At 45.2% G+C, this 21,692-nt stretch overlaps 2 protein-coding genes across 4 annotated transcripts in view; one reads left to right on the top strand and one right to left on the bottom strand.

Annotated features, from left to right (window-relative positions):
• The window catches only part of RHOQ (ras homolog family member Q), a 49,465-nt gene extending 39,249 nt beyond the window's left edge, over positions 1-10,216 (bottom strand). The window contains exons 1-2 of the mRNA XM_019793495.2: positions 10,074-10,216; positions 9,394-9,437 (exon numbers count right to left, since the gene is read on the bottom strand). Coding sequence (XP_019649054.1) covers positions 9,394-9,437; positions 10,074-10,216 — 187 coding nt within the window. The remainder of the gene's footprint in view (positions 1-9,393; positions 9,438-10,073) is intronic.
• On the top strand, positions 2,847-21,480 carry ATP6V1E2 (ATPase H+ transporting V1 subunit E2). 3 transcript variants are annotated; one of them, XM_034659080.1, is made up of 2 exons: positions 2,847-2,957; positions 20,541-21,480. In XM_034659080.1, exon 2 carries the CDS (start codon positions 20,640-20,642, stop codon positions 21,318-21,320), a length of 681 nt encoding a protein of 226 aa, XP_034514971.1. In that variant the 5' UTR covers positions 2,847-2,957; positions 20,541-20,639; the 3' UTR covers positions 21,321-21,480. The 3 variants fall into 3 exon arrangements, with proteins under 3 accessions (XP_034514971.1, XP_034514973.1, XP_002912458.1); XM_034659082.1 differs by lacking the exon at positions 2,847-2,957 and adding an exon at positions 6,686-6,773; XM_002912412.4 differs by lacking the exon at positions 2,847-2,957 and adding an exon at positions 13,119-13,647.
• The last annotated feature ends 212 nt before the right edge of the window (positions 21,481-21,692 follow it).

Genomic DNA, 21,692 nt, shown 5'->3' with positions numbered 1-21,692 from the left:
GGGGAAGGTGAGGCTGGGGGAGGGGACGGAGAGGGAAGCGCTCCGGAGGAGCTGAGGGCTCCTCGCGCAAGTGCCCGCAGCGCCTGGAAGCGTCCAAAGGCCCGGGTGCTGGAAGGAGCCTAGGAGGCCTCTTGGGGAACCACGACGACTTCAACGATGACGCAATAGTCATGCGAAATTATACATATATATTTAAACTCCACCCGGTAGGCAGGATCCATCCTATCGGCCTCTACGTGCACAACAGAACTAGAAATCAGGGAAGGAAGAAAGGCCAAGAAGGTTAAAAAAAAATTTGTTTTAAGGTGCGTGGGGTGGTGGGGGAGGGGTGGTGGTGGTCCCACAGCTGGAGAATAGGGACTCCGGCTTATTGCTTGTTTCCCCACACCACCACCACCACCCCAGGCTGTTCACTGCACGGAGCTTGAATCATGTACTTTGAAACTGGTGACTAAGGGAGTTACAGCGTCTTGAACGTCTGAAGCAATACCCACTCAGCTAGCAAAAGGGAGACCCTGCGGGCTTCGGATGCGGCAAATGTACCCGTGCTTCCTCTGGAGGCAGCATTCTCGGAGGTCCCCTTGCAGTCCCGAGTGTCCTTCGAAGGTGTTAGGTTGTGATCCCTGAGGAGTGATACTCTTGCTCTAAGACTTGGCCACTGATCCAGGAGGAAACCCCTGACCCCTGCCTGGGCAAAGCTCGGCGACACCATCTGGCCGGGTCCTGTTCCCTGGCCTCTCGTGCTGCTTTGACCATTAGGCACCGGGCAGAGGGCAGGGGAGAGTGGATACACTCCACACTGCACCACGACAGCCCCCCCCCCGCCCCCTGCTCACATGGAAAAATCGCTTTCATTGATTCACAAGATTGGAAAATGCTATGTTGAGAGGCTTTGCCAAGTCAACTGGACCATGGGCAAACAGACCTAGAGAGGCAAAGTGGTTATACCGAAGGCTTCCTACTAATTCCGGCAGTCAACATGGAGCACACTTTGGAGAATGTCCCCATGCCTCACTTCCAGGCCTCAACTCTCAAACCCCTAATCTGATTTCCACTGTCCCAGAAAGACTTCCTAGATTATTGGAAGGTCCTTGTGGGGTCACACTGAACATCTCACGAGACCCCTCCATTTGGGTCTAAGTGTGGGTATTGCCATTGCCCTACTGCTTTAGGTGAGGCGGTCAATCTGGAAGATAGTTTGTGTGTACTGAACGACACATTAAGGAAGGCAGTACAGTGCCTTGAAGTCAGGTCTTGGTTCAAGGCCGGTCTCTGCCACTTTCTATGAGAGGGGAAGAAAGGAGGACTTGTCCTCTTTGCCGACAGGACCATTTCTTCAGGCAGCATGTACAGAGACTAGTGTTCTAAAATGAAGGTCTATCAGAAGAGGTTAAGGAGATCCAGAGTACCCCCAGCGGGGAAAGTGCATTGGGTCCCAGCTCTGACACTAGTTAACAGTGTTACCTTGAGCACGTCGCTCCTCTTCTCCTGGCCTCAGCTTTCTCATCTATAAATGTGAGCTCATTCATAAGGGTGGAATCAGGTCTCGCCCCTGAGAACCCCGGAGCCATTCAGAATGTGTCCTGACAGATCCTGGCAAAAGCTTTGGGACAAGGGGAGAAGCAGTTGCTGCAGACATGGGGAGGGCCTTTATGAGGGATGATGAGATCCGTCCTGGGACTGGAGGAGAGAGGCTTCTCAGAGGCTTCCCCCATCCAGGACTCCCTCCTCTCAGTTTTTACAGTACTTCTCAAAAGGGCAGTTACTGACTAGGGACCCAGGGAGCTGGAGAATTGGTTCCAGAACCTTGAAAAATGGCAGGGGGGCGCCTGGGTGGCACAGCGGTTAAGCGTCTGCCTTTGGCTCAGGGTGTGATCCCGGCGTTATGGGATCGAGCCCCACATCAGGCTCCTCTGCTATGAGCCTGCTTCTTCCTCTCCCACTCCCCCTGCTTGTGTTCCCTCTCGCTGGCTGTCTCTATCTCTGTCAAATAAATAAATAAAATCTTAAAAAAAAAAAAAAAAGAAAGAAAAATGGCAGGGACCCCAGGTTCTGGCTGCTCTGGGAGAAGCTCGGGGAACGTCAGAGCACCCCAAGTGGGGAACCAATGTCGGATGAATCATGCAGTGGTGATTTCACTGGCGAGGATGACCTCACCCCTTTGGCCCATAGAAAAACCAAAACTGACTGCCAGGAATACTTAGAGTTCTGGGCTGATTCCACCAGTGTGTATGTGGAATGTATTGGGGGAGGGGGGGATTTATCCTGGAATCCCCAGCTCAGCCCACAGATGGGTTAGCTGGAAGGACCAAACAGATCTCAACAGAAGGCCTGCTTTCCTATGAGCAAAGAAGATAATGCCTCAAGTGGTTAAAACAGAAACAAACAAACCAAAAAAGCACAAACAAAACAAAACACCAAAAAGCAGGGGCACCTGGGTGGCTCAGTCGTTAAGCGTCTGCCTTTGGCTCAGGTTATGATCTCAGGGTCCTGGGATCGAGCCCTGCATGGAGCCCCGCATCAAGCTCCCTGCTCAGTGAGAAGACTGCTTCTCCCTCTCCCACTACCCCTGCTTGTGTTCCCTCTCTCAATGTCTCTGTCAAACAAATAAATAAAATCTTAAAAAAAAGAAAACAAAACAGTTTTCCAATTTCGGCACTGGAGGGACAGGAAGCAACTTTGTTTCCAAGCGTCCCATAGACTCTGTGCTTAGTTTTCTCCCTTTGTGACTGCAAGTGTCAGAACACACACAGGTCTGTGTGAGAACATTGAAATCTATCCTTAGCCTTCTTCTCTTTTCCCTCTGCTTCCTCCTTTTCAGTGATTCACCCAGCGTTTCATTTCACAGGGTTTACTGAGGTCTACTAGATGCCAGGCTTTATTCCTGGACGTGGGACGAAGAGCTGGAAAGGCACAATCAGTGGAGGGGAGGCGAAAACAAGCTGATGAGCAAACAGGTAATTACTATGTAATGTGGTCCGTGTTGTGCCGGAGGCTAAGGACCAGGCCTCTGGAAGTACAGAGAAGGCTGCTAGTGCCTAGCTCTAGGTGTGCCGAGGAAAGATTTGTGGAAGGCGATCACTGACCTAGGATTTAAGGGGCTAATAGGAGTAAGATCAGAATTGCTAGCCAGCCGTGCACAGGGTAGGAAGACACAGCACACACTTTTTTGGGATTGGTGAGCCGTCTAGGGTGGACGGAGTACAGGATTAGTGGTGCAGGGAAACTGATTTGTATTAAATTGGGAACTTAGCTGAGAATTTGCAGAGCTGTGTACTGTGACCAGGTGTGGTGTGGGCACTTGGCAGTCATCTATGTGGGTCATCTTCTTTGGCCCCCAAAACAACCACACAAGATAAAATTTGTAAAGAACCTCTGTTGGGTTGTCTGTCCATCCAGAACAGACCATTTGCTTCTGCTAAATGTTCTCTCTCATTCATTGTCTGTGATCATGTGGTTTAAATAGAAGGGGCTATCTTCTTACACATCCTGCCCCTGACCCCCGTTGATTAGCCCTGGGTGGGTGCCTGATCCAAGACAGGACAGTCAGAACCCTTTCTGAAAGGTTTGAATTTGGGATTCAAAACAGGAGTCTCCCCTGTTTTGCTAACTAAACTAGAAGATGTGAGCCTGGAAGCTGTTGGTCGTTCATGTTTCAGCGATTCATGAAATAACCAATCCAAGAAAATAAAGGTAAAATGCAGAGAGAAGCAAAAATGGAAATACAAGCCTCCCTCACCACCACCACCCCCAAAAAAGGGCAGAGACAATACAGGCTATTTGTGAGTTCTGCTTCTAGTTATCCCTGGGGGCTCTGTTGTACTATTGTTCTTCAGTTGGTCACTAGAGTTAATGAGTTTCTCTTCCCCTTTTGCCTAATGAGCATGGGGTCGTTTTCTGTCACTGGTAACCAAAGGAACCCTGCCTATAGTTGAGATCGGTGATGTGCAGAGAAATGAAGAAATTTGCCCAAAGTCACACAGCTGGTAAGTGGCAGAGATAGATTTCAAAATGATCTGTCTTCAAAGCTCAGCTATTTCCCACGTTCCACAGGAGGGAGGCATCAAAAGTTTTTCCATAGGAAAATGACAAGTTTAGAGCTCTCTTTTGGGAAGATCGCTCTGGTGGTGTAGAAGATAAATTTGGAGGGCATGAGAGTGAATGCAGAGAGCATGAGAAGGAGAGAGGTCACGAAGGTCTGAACCGATCATCGCTGTGGAAGTAAAGAGGAGGCCCTGGGGATCAGGGCTATGTAGATGACAGGATCCACTGGGCTTGGTAACACAGCATGCGGAAGGGGAAGCTAACTCTGAGCCTTCTATGTTATGTTTGCATCGACCTTCTCCCTCTCTTTTGCTTTTTAATCTCCTGTTTTTATTTTCTCTCTCCCTTCATTGGGCTTCTTGCTCACTTTTCAAACCTTTCCCATCTCCTATTCCTAACCATGCAACCAACTGCCTAAACCAAGCTTAGAACTCCAGGAGGACAGTAAGGCTCTACAATATATTCATTTTTTAGTCATTTTGTTTGTGTCCCCTCCCATCTACCCCAGAAATGGAAAAATGGATTCCAGTAGATCATTTGGTCTCTAGGCTAGGATGGTCTGGGTTGCAAGAAATGGAAAAGTCAACCCAATCGGCTTCACCAGCAAAGGAAGCATATGGACTTTTTAAATCGAAACATCCAGAAGTCACTCGAACTTCAGACACGGCTTGATCAAAACTCTGGCTCTATTTTTACACCACACTGCCCAGGAGGAGAGAGAGCATCTCTTGACTCACTCGTTGCACAAAAGTTTGGATTTCTTCTGATCAGATCAGCTTAGTTCATCCCTGAACCAGTCATGGTGGCCAGCAGGATGTCAGACGGTTGTTGCCTTACACCGGGGCTACTGCCCATCCCTGGATCCATCGCTGTGACAGGCGGTTGGGACTCCCCTGATTGGGCCTATTGGGGCCAATTCAAGTCCAGAGTTTTGCTCCCATTCAGATTCTGTGGGTTCCCCCACAGTGAGTGGCAGGTATGCAGGAGATGTGCGCTGGGGGGGCAACCGGCAATTCCATTCTATCAGGATTATTACACACCAAGGTTCCTAGGTCTCCCCAAGCTATACTAGAAATAAAGAACTTTAGGAGAAGCAAAATTCAAGGGAAGGCGGAAGTGAGAAGGATCCAAGTCAAATCCATGATTTGTTCCAAATTTCAGTGAGTTGGTTTGTCAGTACATAAATCTGTGCTCACTCTGAACCCCTAATTCTTGGACTGTAGTAGGTACTCTTCTCCACCCTCTGAAACTCTTTCTTAGAATTATTGGTAAGGAGGTAGAATGGTTATCATCATTTTACCCGAGCCGTTCTTATCTTCTGTTGTGCTTCTTTCCTCCACACATGTCCCCTATTTTCAGACTAGAGCCTCTTCTCTCTCTAGGGCTCTCCTGCTTCCCAGACTCCACCTGGCCCACCTTCATAGCATCATGCCATATGCTATACCCATTCCTCTTTTCCTTCCCACCCCTAAAACCTCCTGTCAGCATCCTTTTTTCTTAGGACTCCAACATGATGTAACTTGCGCAGTTTTTTTAGGTAAGGTGTTAGTAATGGATTAAATTTTGGAGCGTTTGTTAAAGGTCAGTGGTCCTTGATGATCAGAACAATAAAGAAATCCAATAAGATTGGCTCACATGGTATTCATTTCTCATTATACTTCTAGAATACAGCTAGATCCCTTTTTTTCCAGTTCAGTACACACCAGAAACTCATAAGTATGTCCCAGCCTCTCAGAATTTTTGGCTCAAGAACCATTAATAATATTTTGCCATCTTAATTCCTGTCTTCTTCTGCAACCTGAGGTCAGAGGACCAGTCATTATAGCTGATGGTGTTTCTACCAATTGCTGAACTATAGAAAAGGATGCTTCCTGGAGGTTGTTGGTATGGAATATGCATATGATCAGGGAGTAACCTCCTCCCATAAGCTCCAAAGGAGACTGGATGACAGATCTCTCTTCCAGAAACCAAATCAGTGATTTTATTCCATGCTTCAGTGTTAAGAGTGCCAGAAAGCCATCCAAGACTCACTAAGGGTAGTTCCTCCATAGTGGGTGTTTTAGCCACTCAACAAACATCATGGTGACATTTTGAATTGGGGGGAATCTTCCACTTCATGAGTCTTGGTGGGAAGAAAAGATCATCCCTTATGGAGGCTGAAAATTACAGACTCTTGCTTTCCTTGTCAGACTCTAGAGCCGGTGCAACGACAGTTAAATACAGGGCACACTCTGTGTGGGGACTGCAGCTTTAGCGGTGGGTACACAGTCTAGTTCCTGACAGGAAGTGGCAGCTAAGGGTAGGCGGAGTGGTGGTGCCTGTGGTATATTTAAGTTCCTGGTGTAGAAGTGACAGCTGTACACACTGATTGTCAGAGTTCGATGGCAGCAATGGTACCAAGAGTGGTTTTCTCATCAGAACAGTTTCTGAGGCGTGTGTCAGGCATGGTTCCTATGAAGTCAGTCTTGAGCAGCTTCTCTGGCCCTTCCGCGATCCTGTGAGCTACCATGATCCTTTGAGCTTTCTTGTCTGTTCAGTCAGCCACAGACCGCTTCTGTTCCTTGCAAACCAGCCTCTTGAGAAGGGGCTGGAAGAGCACATCATTGTATGGAATGCGCTTCATGCGGAGGGAGCAGAGATTCCCATTTCTACCAGACCCGAGTCACTGGTACCAGACTGCCTTTTGTCTTAGTCCGTTCAGGCTGCTCTGTCAAAATACCATGGACCGGGTAGGTTATTAGCAACAGAAACTTAATTCTCACAGTTCTAGGGGCTGGGAGTTTGGGATCCGTTTACCAGCACGGTTGGGTGAGGGCCCTCTTCTGGGTTGTGGACTTCTTATTGTATCCTCACATGGAAGAAGGGGCAAGGGAGCTCTGCTGGGCCTCTTTTATAAGGGCTCTAATCCCATTCATGAGGCAGAGCCCTCATGACTAGTGACTTCCTAAAGGCCCCACCTATTAACACCATCACTTTAGGCATTGGAGGTGAGGGGACACATTCTGCCTGTAATACCTTCTGAATATAAGCTCCTGGAAAATTGCACAAAATACATGATATCACTGTTTTCAGATATTGGACAGTACGTAGCACAGGAATGTGATTCCTGAAGGAAACGAACAAATGGGACAAGCCCTGTGTCACCCTACAGCCTTTCTGGTGGAAGCACTTTTTGAACTGCAGCCAGTGAGGGGGAAGCTAAAGACCACAGCAATCTTCCTGAGTTGAGGAGGTAACTGAGAAGACATTTCAAGGCAGAGTATCAGAGAGGAGAGACTAGGACAGCAACAAAGGCTCCAGAACTATCCTCCTGAGACTGTTGCTAATACTAAGTTTCTCACACATACAGTGAAACCCCTCAATGTTAGCAAAGGGACTGCCAGGGAACATGGGCCAGTTTCCTGGACTCATACATGGCTGGGACGTGATTGACTTTCAACCAGCCAACGTGGAGAGACCTTGTTGAATGTCCAGAAAATTCAGAGAAACTTCAGAAAAGTTATCTATGAGTAGAAGGGCTAAATTAGCCCTAGAATAAAAGTACCTCCAGATGTCCCCTCAACAAAGTTTATAAATAAGCCTCATAAAAACTAAGTTCACCCACTGTGACCATGACTGTTGGCTGAAACAAATTTCTTGACTCTTTAAAGGACAATAACAAAATACAGACATTCAACAACACAAAATTCAGAATGTCAAGAATTACCAGACATGCAAAAGACTAGGGAAATGTAATCAGGAAACTAATGAGTCAATAAAAACAAACCTAGAAATGACAGAAAGAGTGAAATTAGCAGATGAGGACTTAAAGAGGCATTATAATTATATACAAGGACTTAAAGGAAAATGTGAACATGGGGAGGAAAGGAACGGAAGATAGAGAGAGAACCAAACTGAGTTTCTAGAGTTGAAGACTACAATACCTGAAATGAAAATTTCACCAGCTGGGCTTTAACAGCAGATGGGACATTGTAGAGGAAAGTACCTGTCACGTTGAAGACACGGCACTAGAAATGATGCAGACAGAAGCACAGAGACTAAAAACTGAGGAAATAGAACATGCAACACAGTAGCTGTATCCTAAATTATGGGCTCCTGAGCCCTTCAGTGAAGGGTGGGAATTTCTAGTAGATTCCACAGGGGCAGGACTCACTTTCCACCCCATTGGCCCAATAGGTTGTAAAATCCTGAAATAATGCATGTTGGTTGGTAAATGCTCCCCCTGCCCCTGTCACTCCAGGCCTTTTCCTGGCTTCTTCTGACCTCCTGATTCAACATCTAAAGAGTTCATGTCTGGCAGAGCAGAGGTCTTTCATGATCCTGTTCCAACTGAGGCAGGATCATTCTGGTTGGTCTTAATTATACTGAGTGTCATCTCTGATGAGAGGATGGGTTAGGATTGTGGGAGCCTGCCTGGGCCTTCCAGTCACTGATCTGAGTAGAATAAACTCAACCAGAGGACCCTGGGGAAACTCATTTAAACAATTACATTTTACAAGTTCTTATTGAGCTTTTCTGTTCCAGGAATGTGGACAGGACACAAGGAGGTATCCATCTGGGGCAGGCCACTGCAGACCCTCTTCCCAACTCCACATGCCTCTCTCTTTTGTCTGAAAGAGGGTTGCAAATCCTGTGGTTGTGACAATCTCTGGGGGAGACAATGTCCTCATCACCCATCATTCATCTATGGGTCCAACAAATAATTATTGCCAATCTACTGCTGTGTACTGGACTCTGCGGGAAGGGGTAAGACGAGTATGGGGGGGGTGATCAGAAATAGTACTTTCTCCAACAGGGTCATTGTGGAAGTCTCTGTGCATGGTGAGGGACAGAGTTGCATGGATACATTCTCCTCCTTGTAAGCCACAGCCTCCCTGGGTCAGGGCTTGAGCTGTGTCTCACAGCTGAGCTGAGGCCAGTCAGGACCTGTAACAATGAGACTTAAATCAATATTGAAGCAGCGCTTGCTGTCTGAATGTGTCCCCTGAGCTGAGGACTGGTAGCAAACATTGTTCCTGTGTGTTTCTGAGCAAGCAGAGCACCTGCACTCTCTCGAGACTGTCCCTGACCATAGCTCACAGACCGGAGACTTGGCCAGCTAGCTCCCTCCAAGTGCTTGTGCCTCTGGGCTTCGTACTGACCTCATACTCACCCTCAGGCCCTCGGGAGACTTCCTGGGGCAACCACGGCTGTCCCGTGCAAATCTCCCCACAGGCAGCTCAAGGAGTGCGGTTCTAGGAAGGAAGGATGACAGGGACCCTTTAGTCAGGGATGGAATGGAAGGGCCTCTCTTTTGGGGGGAAGCCCTCGCTGAAAACCTTTTAGCTATGCAACTTTGAAGCAGATTACCCTTGGAGAAGCTGGCTGCTTTGAAGAAGGCTTCCTGCAGATGTCTGAAAAGGAGGAATTAAGCTGTGAATTCGTAATGGAAAGTATTTGGGGAGGAACGTTTCTGACCCTGCCCGGTTCTCGCGTTCATATTACCTGCCTGGTTCCTGTTGGCATTCACTTTCTCTGGCCCCAACCAAAGCCTGCTTTGCCACTGGGATGGAGTTCCTGGCATAAAACTGCATGTGGCCCATCACTCCTTAGCCACTGAAGCAGAGATAAAGCTTTACGGCTTCTTCTGATTTTCTCTCTGGGTGTCTCCTTTTATTTTCTGATGAAATGAACTCTCTGGGTATTGCTTTCTTTCCCCCCAGCTTGCTTCAGAGGGAGCAGCAGGCAGAAGGGCCGCTTTCCCACATCTTCACCCCGAGCTGAGCGGCTGGGCCCCGTGCAGGGAGCTGTAGCAGGTGCCACCAGGGCCAGCCCCTGCGTCATCAAAGCTGCCGGCTCTTCGACCACATGCCCTTCCATCCCAAACCTCCCTTCCTGCGTTCTTGTCTAGGTGCTCACCCGTGCAGTCTCAACCCGGCGCTTGGCTTACAGCTAGACTGTCCTGCCTCTGCCACCACAAGGCTAAGCTTCCTAAATCTAGGTGGCCAAGTTGCAGCCCTGCTCGGAAGCCTTTGATGAGTCTCCTTTACCTGGTGTTCCAGCTCTCAGTCATGGACATTTCAAACCATCCCCAGCTGAACTCGCACCTTCTTTCCGGACATCGCTGACTCCCACTGCCACTGTGGGCCTGTTTGCTGCTGCCCAAACCAGTCCTCCTGCACATCCTCACCATCGTGCCTTTGCCCACAGCATTGTGCCTCTCCGGACTATCTCACTCTTCCTGCCCACCGAAATGGTCCACTTTGGTGCCCGTCTTGACCCCTCCCTCCTGGATGAGCCCTTGCTCTCCGGACTGCTCCTTCGGCTGAAGCCTGCAGCCTGTGTCCTTTCCTGGCTGCCATCCCAACCCATTTGGGTGCCAGGCACCTCTCTACATTTCTGAGCCAGATCCTCTCTGGAAACTCGAAGGTATTGCTTAGAATAGGATGTCCATGCAGATTGAGCAATTCTTGACTATATGGATAAATTCACCTTAATGAATACTACCAACCCGCTACCTTTTCCAGGGCACCTGCCTCCACAGTGAGGTGTCTGTTGTCACTGATGGTATGTCTCAAACCACCCACTACCCAGTTTACCTGTCTGAAGGGTGATACATTATAGGAGAGTGCACGATGAAGCTTGGAAGGGGGCTTAGGGAGGTGAGGTGAGGTGAGGTGTCTGTTGTCACTGATGGTATGTCTCAAACCACCCACTACCCAGTTTACCTGTCTGAAGGGTGATACATTATAGGAGAGTGCACGATGAGCTTGGAAGGGGGCTTAGGGATTACATCCCTTCATTCACTTAATTTCCTGGCAAGTGCTGGTTCCTAACACACCAGACTGTAATGTGAGGACCTGCTTACCCGTTCCTTTTCCCCATCACATTGTGGGCTTGGGAGACAAGGCTGGCGTCTGCCTTGTTCTCAATCTCTAGCGCCTGGCACATAATAAGTGTTCAACACGTATTTGTTGAAAGAAAAAAAAGGGGATGCACCCTTCCCACATATTTAGTATTTGAAATTCCCCCAAAGGAGTCATTATTCTTCTAAATTTCCTCACCCACTTCCTGGGGTCTGCAAGTTACCCTGTGCTCCAAGCTCTGGAAAGCCCCTTTCCTCCCTCACTCTGTCATCTCTATGTGTCTGGAGGCCCACATTTGGCACTTCCTCTCTTTTGGCTGGGGTAGGGAGCCCACACCCAGATATGTCTGCCCTCAGACTTGCTTACAAACCCCAGCTGGAATGAAGAACAGTTGCTCCAGGGTCTGGGCACGGCTCCAGCCTGACAGACACGGTTTGCCCACCAGAGGACCTCCCCCCCCCCACCGTCATGGCGCTGGGGACGCTGCACTTCACAGAGTAACACACGGGCCAACAGAGGCGAGGGCCAGAGAAGGGAGATTTCCAAGTGCACACTTCCTCTGAGGATCCCTCCTATGCCCATCGATGCCGAGTCAGCAGTTTTGAAAATGTTTCCTTCCCCAAGGTCATGAGGAGGGATTTCTGGGGTGTGAGCAAGGTTCTATGGCTTGACCTGGGTGATGGTTACAGGATATTTGCCTCTTAAGAATTCATTAAGCCATCCATTTACATTTGATATGCTTTTTTGAATGTGTGTTACATTTCACAATAAAAAAGACAAAAGAAAAAAAAAAAGAAGGAAATTCTCCCCCCTCCAGCCGCTGGCTCCATTCCTAAGCCCTTAATCCAATCAATGCATGTTTAACAAGTTCCTACCTCCATGCAGCCCCTGCCAGAGAAGGAGCGTCTTGTTCTCAAGGAATTTCCTAGAGGAAACAAAATAACTGGGGCAACAAAAGACACTGAGTCCAGCCCTGAATTCTATCTGGAAAATAGGCCATGCTGGCATTATTTTGAGGAGTCCAGAGGTCAAGGAGTAGTGGGGCTCAAACTGGGCCTTGAAGATACAGGTGGGATTTCGTTAAACGGAGATAAGAAGAGGAGGGCTTTTTAGCCAAGAGAATGCCGAGATCCAAAAAAGCTGTTAGGTCGGACTGAGCCTGTTATGTTGGGGTGGGTGTGGGGCGGACAATGAAGAGGCCATGGTGCTAGATAGTTCGAGAGCACAGGCCTGGCTTGGAGAGCCCCGGATGCGGCCCCCAGCCCCAAGGGTGGGCCAGGTGCACGCCATTCCAGTGTGAGCCTGCCTCACTGGCGAGGAGGGGTCTGTGTCCTCCGCGAGGGCAGGCATGTACATTTCACAGTGCTTGGTTTGTTTTGTTCTTTTGCTCAAGCCACAGGCCCATGTGGGCTCATAATCCCCATCCCAGACAGACTGGAAGTTCTATCTGCCAGACGCGTTACAAGGCACCACATTCCTGCAGACACACTTGCTCAATCCCCGACTTTCGACCCTGCCCCACCCTGCAGCTGCTGTCAGGCCAGCACTGACGAGCTGTTTTGAGGTGGGAGCGAAGGACGAGGTGGGAACGCAGGAGAGCAGGTTCCAGGACGGTCCTGGGGGCCAGTCTGAGATGACTTCACACCCCACCCCCTGCCCAAGCGCCCTGGAATTCCGGACTTCGCCCACCATCGCCAGGGATGTGGCTGGTCCCCTGAGACCGTGGGTAACGTAGGGGGCCAATGGAGTGTTGGGAAGCTCCAAGCTCCGGGCAGGCTTCAAACCAGGAGGCAAGGCTCGGGTGTGTTTCTACTTACTTTGGGACTGGAAATCCAATCAGTCGTAAGTACTCTTTACGCACAAAGAGTAACTGAGACGGGCATGAAGCCTAAGGCAGAGAAGAGCTGGTAATAAGAGCAGTACGAACGAGAACCACCAGCAGGCGCGAAGATGAACGCTGCGGCTGGCACGGTGCCGAGCCTCCACCGCTTCCATCTGACCCTCACGGTGATCCTACCATGTGGGTGCTATTGGTATTTCTATCAGACAAGAGCGCTGAGGCTTGGAGGTGTGAGCTGCTGTCCCAAAGTCATGGAGATGGCCAATGCAGAAGTAGGATCTGAATTCCAGAAGTCCGATTCCAGCACCCATGCTGTGGAAGCCGGTGATGCCCATGTAAGCCCTGTCTGGTCTTGGGAAGCAGGTTCTTCCTCACCGACCAGGCCGGAGCCCAGCGGCCCCTGTGGTGGGCGTGGCCCTCTTCAAGAGCATCTGGCAAATTTCGCTTGCTCTGGTTTCTTATGAAACAACCTTTGAATTTGGCTTCCCGTGCGACCCACATACACGGAGAGAAGGTCATGATCTGCCAGCACGACAGCTGTATTTTTCATTAGTCAATTAACAAGCTGACTGCCTGGGTTCACACGCAGATCTGTTTCTGAGGGCTTGGAGAAAGGGAGCCCACCCCAGAGCTGAAGCCCGCCTTGTGCCAACTTCATTGAGATTCCGAGTATGCAAGGGTAGCCCCCAGCCTGGCCTGTGTGCCAAGGAAATCCCTCTTGGCCTCCTTTTGGCAGGCTTGGCCAGCCTTCCCCAGTGACAGCCTGGCTCTGTGGATTTGAGTCGCCCGGTCAGACTGCGAGGGTGCTCTGCAGAGAAGGCGGCCACAGTGCCAGGCTCCGGTGTGCGTTCCAAGTTCCACATTCCGTGCGCAGACTCCCGGCGCCAGAGTGAAGGCTGACCCTTGGCAGGACACTGGGTAAGGGTTCGTCGGGTACATTTCTTCCTCTGCAACATAACCTGGGGCTTCCTGTATCTCCCACTCTCTCCACTTCCGTTCGTAGTGGCTCCCAAGCGGGTGACCAAGCAGGGTTACCCAGGAAGACTTAAAAAACAAAACACAAAAAGCCCCCCAAACCCCAACCCATTTAATTGTCTTATTTAGGAGCAGAGAATGTTGGGCTCTGTTTATAAAATTGCAGTTTTTAAAAAAAAAAAAAAATTACATCCTAAAACAATGGGACACTTTGTAAGACTTCAAACCCCAAATCTTGGTCTTTATCACAAATGCTGGGTTGTTTTACCACCAAATTTGGTGAGTAGTGCATCTTTCTGGGCGTTCTATCTTTTTTTTTTAATTGTGGTTAAAAAAAATACATGAGATCTATCCTCTTAACAAATTTTTAAACGTATAGTACAATATTGTTAACTGTATCTGCATTGTTACAGGACCAATCTCTAGATGCGCATGACTGAAAATCTATACCCATTAAACAGCAATTGCGCATTTTCCCCATCCCCAGGCCGGGACAACCACCATTCTACTTTCTGCTTCTGAGTTTGACTACTTCAGATACCTCATGCAAATAGAATTACGCAGTGTTTGTCTTTCTGCGAATGACTTATTTCCTTTAGCATAATATCCTCCAGATTCAACAGATGACTGGATTAAGAAGCTGTGGTCCATATATACAATGGAATATTACTCAGCTATCAGAAAGAACAAGTTCTCAACATTTGCTGCAACATGGACGGCACTGGAGGAGATAATGCTAAGTGAAATAAGTCAAGCAGAGAAGGACAATTATCATATGATTTCTCTCATCTATGGTACATAAGAACTAGGAAGATCGGTAGGGGAAGAAAGGGATAAAGAAAGGGGGGTAATCAGAAGGGGGAATGAAACATGAGAGACTATGGACTCTGAGAAACAAACTGAGGGCCTCAGAGGGGAGGGGGTGGGGGAATGGGATAGACTGGTGATGGGTAGTAAGGAGGGCACGTATTGCATGGTGCACTGGGTGTTATACACAACTAATGAAGCATCGAACTTTACATCGGAAACCGGGGATGTACTGTATGGTGACTAACATAATATAATAAAAAAACATTAAAATTAAAAAAAAAAGACTCATCATGTTGCAATATACCATAGGATTTTCTTTTTTTTTTAAAGGTTGAATAATAGTCCATTCTATGTATATACCACATGTTCTTTATCCATTCATTAGCGATGGAAGCACATTAAGATTGTTTCCATATCTTGGCTATTGTGAATAGTGCTACCGTGAACATGAAAGTGCTAATATCGCTTCAAGATCCTGATTTTAATTCTTCTGGATAAATACCCGGAGGTGGGATAGCTGGATCATTAAGTAGTACTGTTTTTAATTGTTTGAGGAATCTGTGCTATTTTCCATAGCTGCGACACCATTTTACATTCCCAGCAATAGTGCACAAAGGTTCCAATCTCTCCACATCCTTGCCAACACTTGTTTTTTTGTTGTTGTTGTCATTGTTTGTTTTTTGTTTTTTTGACAATGGCCATCCTAATAGGTGTAAGGTAATATCTCATTTTGGCTTTTATTTTCAGGTCCCTGATGTTAGTGATGTTAAGCATTTTTTCACATACTTTCTGGGCATTTGTATGTCTTCCTTGGAGAAATGTCTAATCTTTTGCCCGGTAAATTTTTTTTTCTTTGCTATTGAGTTATAGGAGTTTCTTGTGTATTTTAGACATTAACCCCTTATCAGATATATGGTTTGCAAATATTTTCTCCCCATTCTGCAGGTTGCCTCAGCACTGTATCGTTTTCTTTGTTGTGCAGATTTTGAGTCTGTATGTGGCCCCGTTTGTCTATTTTGCTTTTATTGCCTGGGCTTGGTGTCATGCCAAGAAATCATTGCCAAGACCAATATTATGAAGATTTTACCCTATGTTTTCTTCTGGGAGTTTTATGGGTTTCAGGTCTTATGTGTAAGCCTTTAATCCATTTTGAGTTGATTTTTGTGTATGGTGTAAGATAAAGATCAAATTTTATTCTTTTGCTTGCGGGTATCCAGTTTCTCCAGCACCATTTGTTGAAAAGACTGTCCTTTCCCCATTGTGTAGTCTTGGCCCCTTTGTCAAAGATCACGTTATGATATACGTGTGGGTTTATTTCTAGCTCTATTCTGCTCCACTGGTCTATATTTCTGTCTTTATGCTAGTACCGTACTGTTTTAATTACCGTAGGTTTGTAATATGTTTTGAAGTCATGAGTACGAGGCCTTTGGCTTTGTTCTCAATTTCAAGGTTATTTTGGCTATTCAGGGTCCTTTGTGGTTCCATATGAATTTTAGAATTGGTTTTTCTATTTCTTCAAAAAATGCCATTGGGACTTTGATAGAGATTGCATTGAATTTTTAGATCGCATTGGTTAGTATGAATATCTTGATATTAAGTCTTCTAATCTATGAACATAGGATGTCTTTCCATTTATTTGCGTCTTATTTAGTTTCCTGCAGCAGTGTTTTGTAGTTTGTAGCATATAAGCATTTAGCATCCTTGTTTAAGTTTATCCCTAGTATTTTGTTCTTTTTGATGATATTATAAATGAGATTGTTTTCTTTTCTTTCTTTTCTTTTTTTAGTAATACAAATAATAACAGCACTTCCCATGTGCCAAGGCATTGTTCTAAGCACTTTACATACAGTATCAACTCAATTTTTTTCTTCAAGTATAATTAACACAGTGTTATATTAATTTCAGGTGTACAATATAATGATTCAACAATTCTATACATTTCTCAGTGCTCATTACTCTCAATCCCCTTTATCTATTTCAACCATCCCCCCCACCAACCTCTCCTCTAACACAACCACTTTGTTCTCTGAATTTAAGAGTCTGGTTTGTTTGGGTTTTTTTTTTTTTTTGGTCTCTTTTTTTCTTTGTTTATTGTTTTGTTTCTTAAAGTCTACATATGAATGAAATATATGGTATTTGTCTTTCTCTGACTGACTTATTTCACTTAGTATTATATCAAATAAGATTGTTTCCTTAATTTCCTTTTTGCATTACTCATTGTTAGTCAGAAACACAAATGATTTTTGTATGTTGATTTCATATCCTGCAAACTTGCTGCATTTTTTAATTAGTTCCAATTGGGTTTTTTTTTTTTTTTTGTAGAGTCATTAGGGTTTTCTACATATAAGATGTAAGATGTGAGATAATTTTACTTCTTTTTTCTGATTTGGAAACCTTTTATTTCTTTCTCTTACCTAACTGCTATAGCTAAGACTTCCAATAATATGTTGAATAAAAGTGGCAAGAGTGGGCATCATTGTTTTGTTCCTGATCTTAGAGGAAAGACTTAGATCTTTCTTAGATCTTTCTTAGAGAAAAGACTTAGATCTTTCAGTTTTTTCAGTGTTGAGTATGATGTTAGCTGTGGGCTTTTCATATATGGCCTGTCTTATATTGAGGTAATTTCCTTCTACTCCTAGTGTTTTTATCATGAAAGGATGTTGAATTTTGTTAAAGACTTTTCTGCATATATTGAAATGACCATATGATTTGATCCTTCATTCTGTTAATATGGTATATCACACTGATAGATTTTTGTATGTCGAACCATCCTTGCATCACAGGCATAAATACCACTTGGTTATGGTGTATGAATCTTCCTGTGTGCTGCTGTTGAATTGGGTCTGCTAGTATTTTTTGAGGATTTTACACATATGTTCATTAGAAATATTGGCCTGTGGTCATCTTTTCTTGCTGTGTCTTTGACTTTGGTACAGGGTAATGCCAACCTCATGGAATGACTTTGGAAGTGTTTCTCATTCTTCAATTTTTTGGAAGCATTTGAGAAAGATTAGCATTAATCTTTAAATTTTTGGTAGAATTCTCTAATGAAGCCATCTGGTCCTGGGCTTTTGTCTGTTGAGAAGCTTTTGATTACTGATTTGATCTCCTCACTAGTTATAGATATGTTCAGAATTTCAGTTTCTTTGTAATTCAGTATTGGTGGGTTGTATGTTTCTAGGAATTTATTTCTTCTGGATTGTTCAATTTGTCAGTGTGTAACTGTTTATGGTAGTCTTTTATAATCCTTTTTTTATTTTTGTGGCTGTAGTACTACTCATTTTTCATTGATTTTGAGTCTTTTTTTTGTCTAGCTAAAGGTTTGCCTATTTATTTCTTTTCAAAAACCAACTTTTTGTTTTATTGCTTTTCCCCCATTGTTTCATTTCTGCTCTAATCTTTATTTTTAAAAATTTTTGTTTGTTTCTTTGTTTGTTTAGATCGAGTCAGTGGGGAGGGGGAGAGGAAGAGGGAGAGAGAGAATCCCAAGCAGGCTCCATGCCCAGTGTGGAGTCTGATTCGGGGCTCAATCCCACATCTCTGAGATCATGACCCAAGCTGAAATCAAGAGTCAGACACCCATCTGACTGAGCCACCCAGGTGCCCCACAATCTTTATTATTTCCTTTATTTTGCTAATTCTGGTCTTAGTTTGCTCTTCTTTTTCTAGATCATTTGAGGTATAGAGTTAGATTGTTTGAGATCTTTCTTCTTTTTTTAATGTAGGCAATGGCTGCTATAAACTTCCCTCTTAGTACTGCTTTTGCTGCATACCATAAGTTTTGATATGTTGTATTTTCATTTTTGTTTGGCTCAAGATATTTTCTAATTTCTCTTTTGATTTCTTCTTTGTCCCATTGGTTATTCAATAGTGTGTCGTTTAATTTCCACATATTTATGAATTTTCCAGTTTTCCTTCTGCTATTGATTTCCAGTTTCATTCCATTGTGGTCAGAAAAGATACTTGGTATGATTTCAGTCTTCTTAAGTTTGTTAAGACTTGCTTTATGACCTAATGTGACCTCTGCTGGAAAATGTTCCAGGTGGGTTTGAGAAGAATGTGTATTCTGCTGCTGTTGGGTGGACTGTTCTGGATATGTCTATATGTCTGTTAGGTCCATTTGGTCTATATTTTTGTTCAAGCACCTATGTTTCCTCGTTGATCTTCTGTCTGGATATTCTATCCATTATTGAAATGGGATATTAAAATCTCCTAATATTATTGCACTGCTGTCTATTCTTCCTTCACTTCTGATGTTTGCTTCATATATTTGGGTGCTCTGATATTGGGTGCGTATATATATTTATAATTATTATATCTTCCTGGTGAATTGGCCTTTCATCATTATGTCTTTTTTTCCCCTTGTGACAGTTTTTGACTTAATGTCTATTTTGAATGACATAAGTATGACAACTCCTGCTCCCTTTCGGTTACCATTTGCACAGAATATCTTTTTCCATTCTTTCACTTTCAGCCTATGTGTGTCCTTAAATCTAAAGTGAGAATCTTATAGACAGCATATATTTGAGTCTTTTTAAAAGAGTGTATCTATTCAGCCACTCTAAGGAGTTTAATCCATTTACATTTAAAATAATTAGTGATAGGGAAGAAGGTACTATTGCCATTTTGTTAATTGTTTTCTGTATGTCTTGTAGCTTTTTTGCCCCTCTTCATCTCTTGCTGTCTTACTTTGTATTTTGTTGACTGGTCTTAGTGACATGACTTGATTCTTGTCTTATTTTCATTGTGAACCTGGATGTCCATTTCCTTCCTCAGACTTGGGGAGTGTTTGGCCTTTATTTCTTCAAATAAACTTCCTGTCACTGGAATGTGCGTATTGCGTATATTGATTCACTTCATGATGTCCCATATGTCCCTTAGGCTTTCTTTTTCTTTTTTCTTTTTTTTTAAAAGATTTTATTTTATTTTTTCGACAGAGATAGAGACAGCCAGCGAGAGAGGGAACACAAGCAGGGGGAGTGGGAGAGGAAGAAGCAGGCTCATAGCAGAAGAGCCTGATGTGGGGCTCGATCCCATAACGGCAGGATCACGCCCTGAGCCGAAGGCAGATGCTTAACCGCTGTGCCACCCAGGCGCCCCAGTCCCTTAGGCTTTCTTAACTTTTTTTTTTTTTTTAATGTGTATCTCTGGCTGGATAATTTCAAATGACGTGTCTTTGAATTTGCTGATTCGTTCTTCTCCAAATTAAGCTTGTTGAACTCCTGTAGTGAATTTTTCAATTCAGTTATATTCTTTAGCTCCAAATTTTGTTTGGTTCTTTTTAAAATATTTTCTTTCTCTGCTGTTGCTAGTCTTATTTTGTTCATGTATCATTTTCCTGAGCTCATTAAGCATCCCAGGAAGGCTTTTTAACATATGGATTCTCAGACCCTATTGGCAGAGATTCTGATTCAGTAGTCTGTAGTAGGGCCTAGAAATCTGTATTTCTGTAAGTTTCCCTAGGTGATTCAGATGTACATCTAGGTTTGGAAAACACTTCCAATGAAAAGACTACCTTCAATCCCTCCCATTTCCCACTTGCCTCCAAGATGCCACCATCTGTCTACCGGTATTCTGCCTCTGTATTATTTGAGGGATCTTGAAACCCTTCTGCCTCCAGGCAGCCTTCCTCCATTGAATCTTGTCTGACCATGAGTTTCTTAGACTTCTCCCCCGGCTTCTCCAACCTATGGGCCTATACTTCCCATTTCTGTATTAATTTGGCATTTCATCTCTTTAATTTGCTATACGAGTCTTAAGCCATCACTGTCTAAAAAACTTCTGGACTAAGTCTACCCTAATTTTTTTGATTATTTAGTGACGGAAAAGTGGTGAGTGTAGTAGAGGTAGAACTCTGGGAACCCGGGTTCACATCTCTGTTCTTATAGGGTATGACCTCGGAGAGGCTGTTTTTCGTTTCTGGGCCTCAGTTTCCTCATCTGTGAAATGAGCAGTGAATAGATGGTCTCCATGATCCTTCCTTATAGACTCTGACTCTCTCCTTCCTTCTCTTCTGCACTCCATAGCTGAGGAAGTGGAACTCTGAAGTCATTCCTGAAACTCTGCCCTAAATCAAAGGAACCAGAGGGCCTGCAAGTTCCCGCCCCCCCTTTCCAGGGGCAACCATGGCCCTGAGTGATGTCGATGTGCAGAAGCAGATTAAGCACATGATGGCTTTCATTGAGCAGGAAGCCAATGAGAAGGCAGAAGAAATAGATGCCAAGTCTGAGGAAGAGTTCAATATCGAGAAAGGACGCCTTGTGCAAACCCAACGACTGAAGATTATGGAGTATTATGAGAAGAAGGAGAAGCAGATAGAGCAGCAGAAGAAAATCCAGATGTCCACAATGAGGAATCAGGCAAGGCTGAAAGTCCTGAGAGCCCGAGATGACCTCATCTCCGAGTTGCTGAATGATGCCAAGCTGAGACTTGGCGGGATTGTGGCTGACCCGGAAGTCTACCAGGGGCTTCTGGATAAATTAGTGCTTCAGGGTCTGCTCCGACTGCTGGAGCCCATGGTAATCGTACGCTGCAGGCCACAGGACATCCTCCTGGTGGAGGCTGCAGTGCAAAAAGCCATCCCCAAGTACATGATAGTCTCCCAAAAATGTGTGGAAGTCCAAGTTGATCAAGACGTGCACCTGGCTATGAGTGCAGCTGGAGGTGTGGAAGTCTACAGTGGCAATCAGAGAATAAAGGTTTCCAATACCCTAGAAAGTCGACTGGACCTCTTAGCCCGACAAAAGATGCCTGAAATACGAAAGGCCCTGTTTGGAGCCAATGCCAACAGAAAGTTTTTTATATAAGCCTCTGCCAAGTGAAGCTCAAGTTGAATCGCTTAGCCGTTAAAAGCTTACGTTATTAGGGCAAAGGAAACTGGTCATGTTTCCTTTTCTTTGTTGCTTTGATAGGAGTCTATCTTTCATGAAATATCCTTCAAATAGCTAAAGGCATTATATTTTGGAATAAAACCTGAAAATGCTTAGCAGTCTAATTCTGGTTTATCCATACATACTGCGTCTCTGGTCAGTTCAACAGTCTAGGTTGAAGGGAGTAAGGGCGTCTGCTCTTTGGCTTGGCCTTCAGTTGAGATCTGAATGATACTAATGGTTTGTGGGTCTGAGTGCTCTAAAATTCTTTAATATTATCTGAAGTGTGTTTTCCTTCTTTTGCTTCAG

The sequence above is a fragment of the Ailuropoda melanoleuca genome, chromosome 4 (assembly GCF_002007445.2).
Source record: "Ailuropoda melanoleuca isolate Jingjing chromosome 4, ASM200744v2, whole genome shotgun sequence".
NCBI lineage: Eukaryota > Metazoa > Chordata > Mammalia > Carnivora > Ursidae > Ailuropoda > Ailuropoda melanoleuca.
Note: the sequence above shows the minus strand (reverse complement) of the source record. Positions and strands in the feature narration are given on the sequence as shown.

Bases quoted from the DNA above. Each gene is read 5' to 3' on its own strand.
- ATP6V1E2 (XM_034659080.1), top strand. From the start codon at position 20,640: ATGGCCCTGAGTGATGTCGATGTGCAGAAGCAGATTAAGCACATGATG.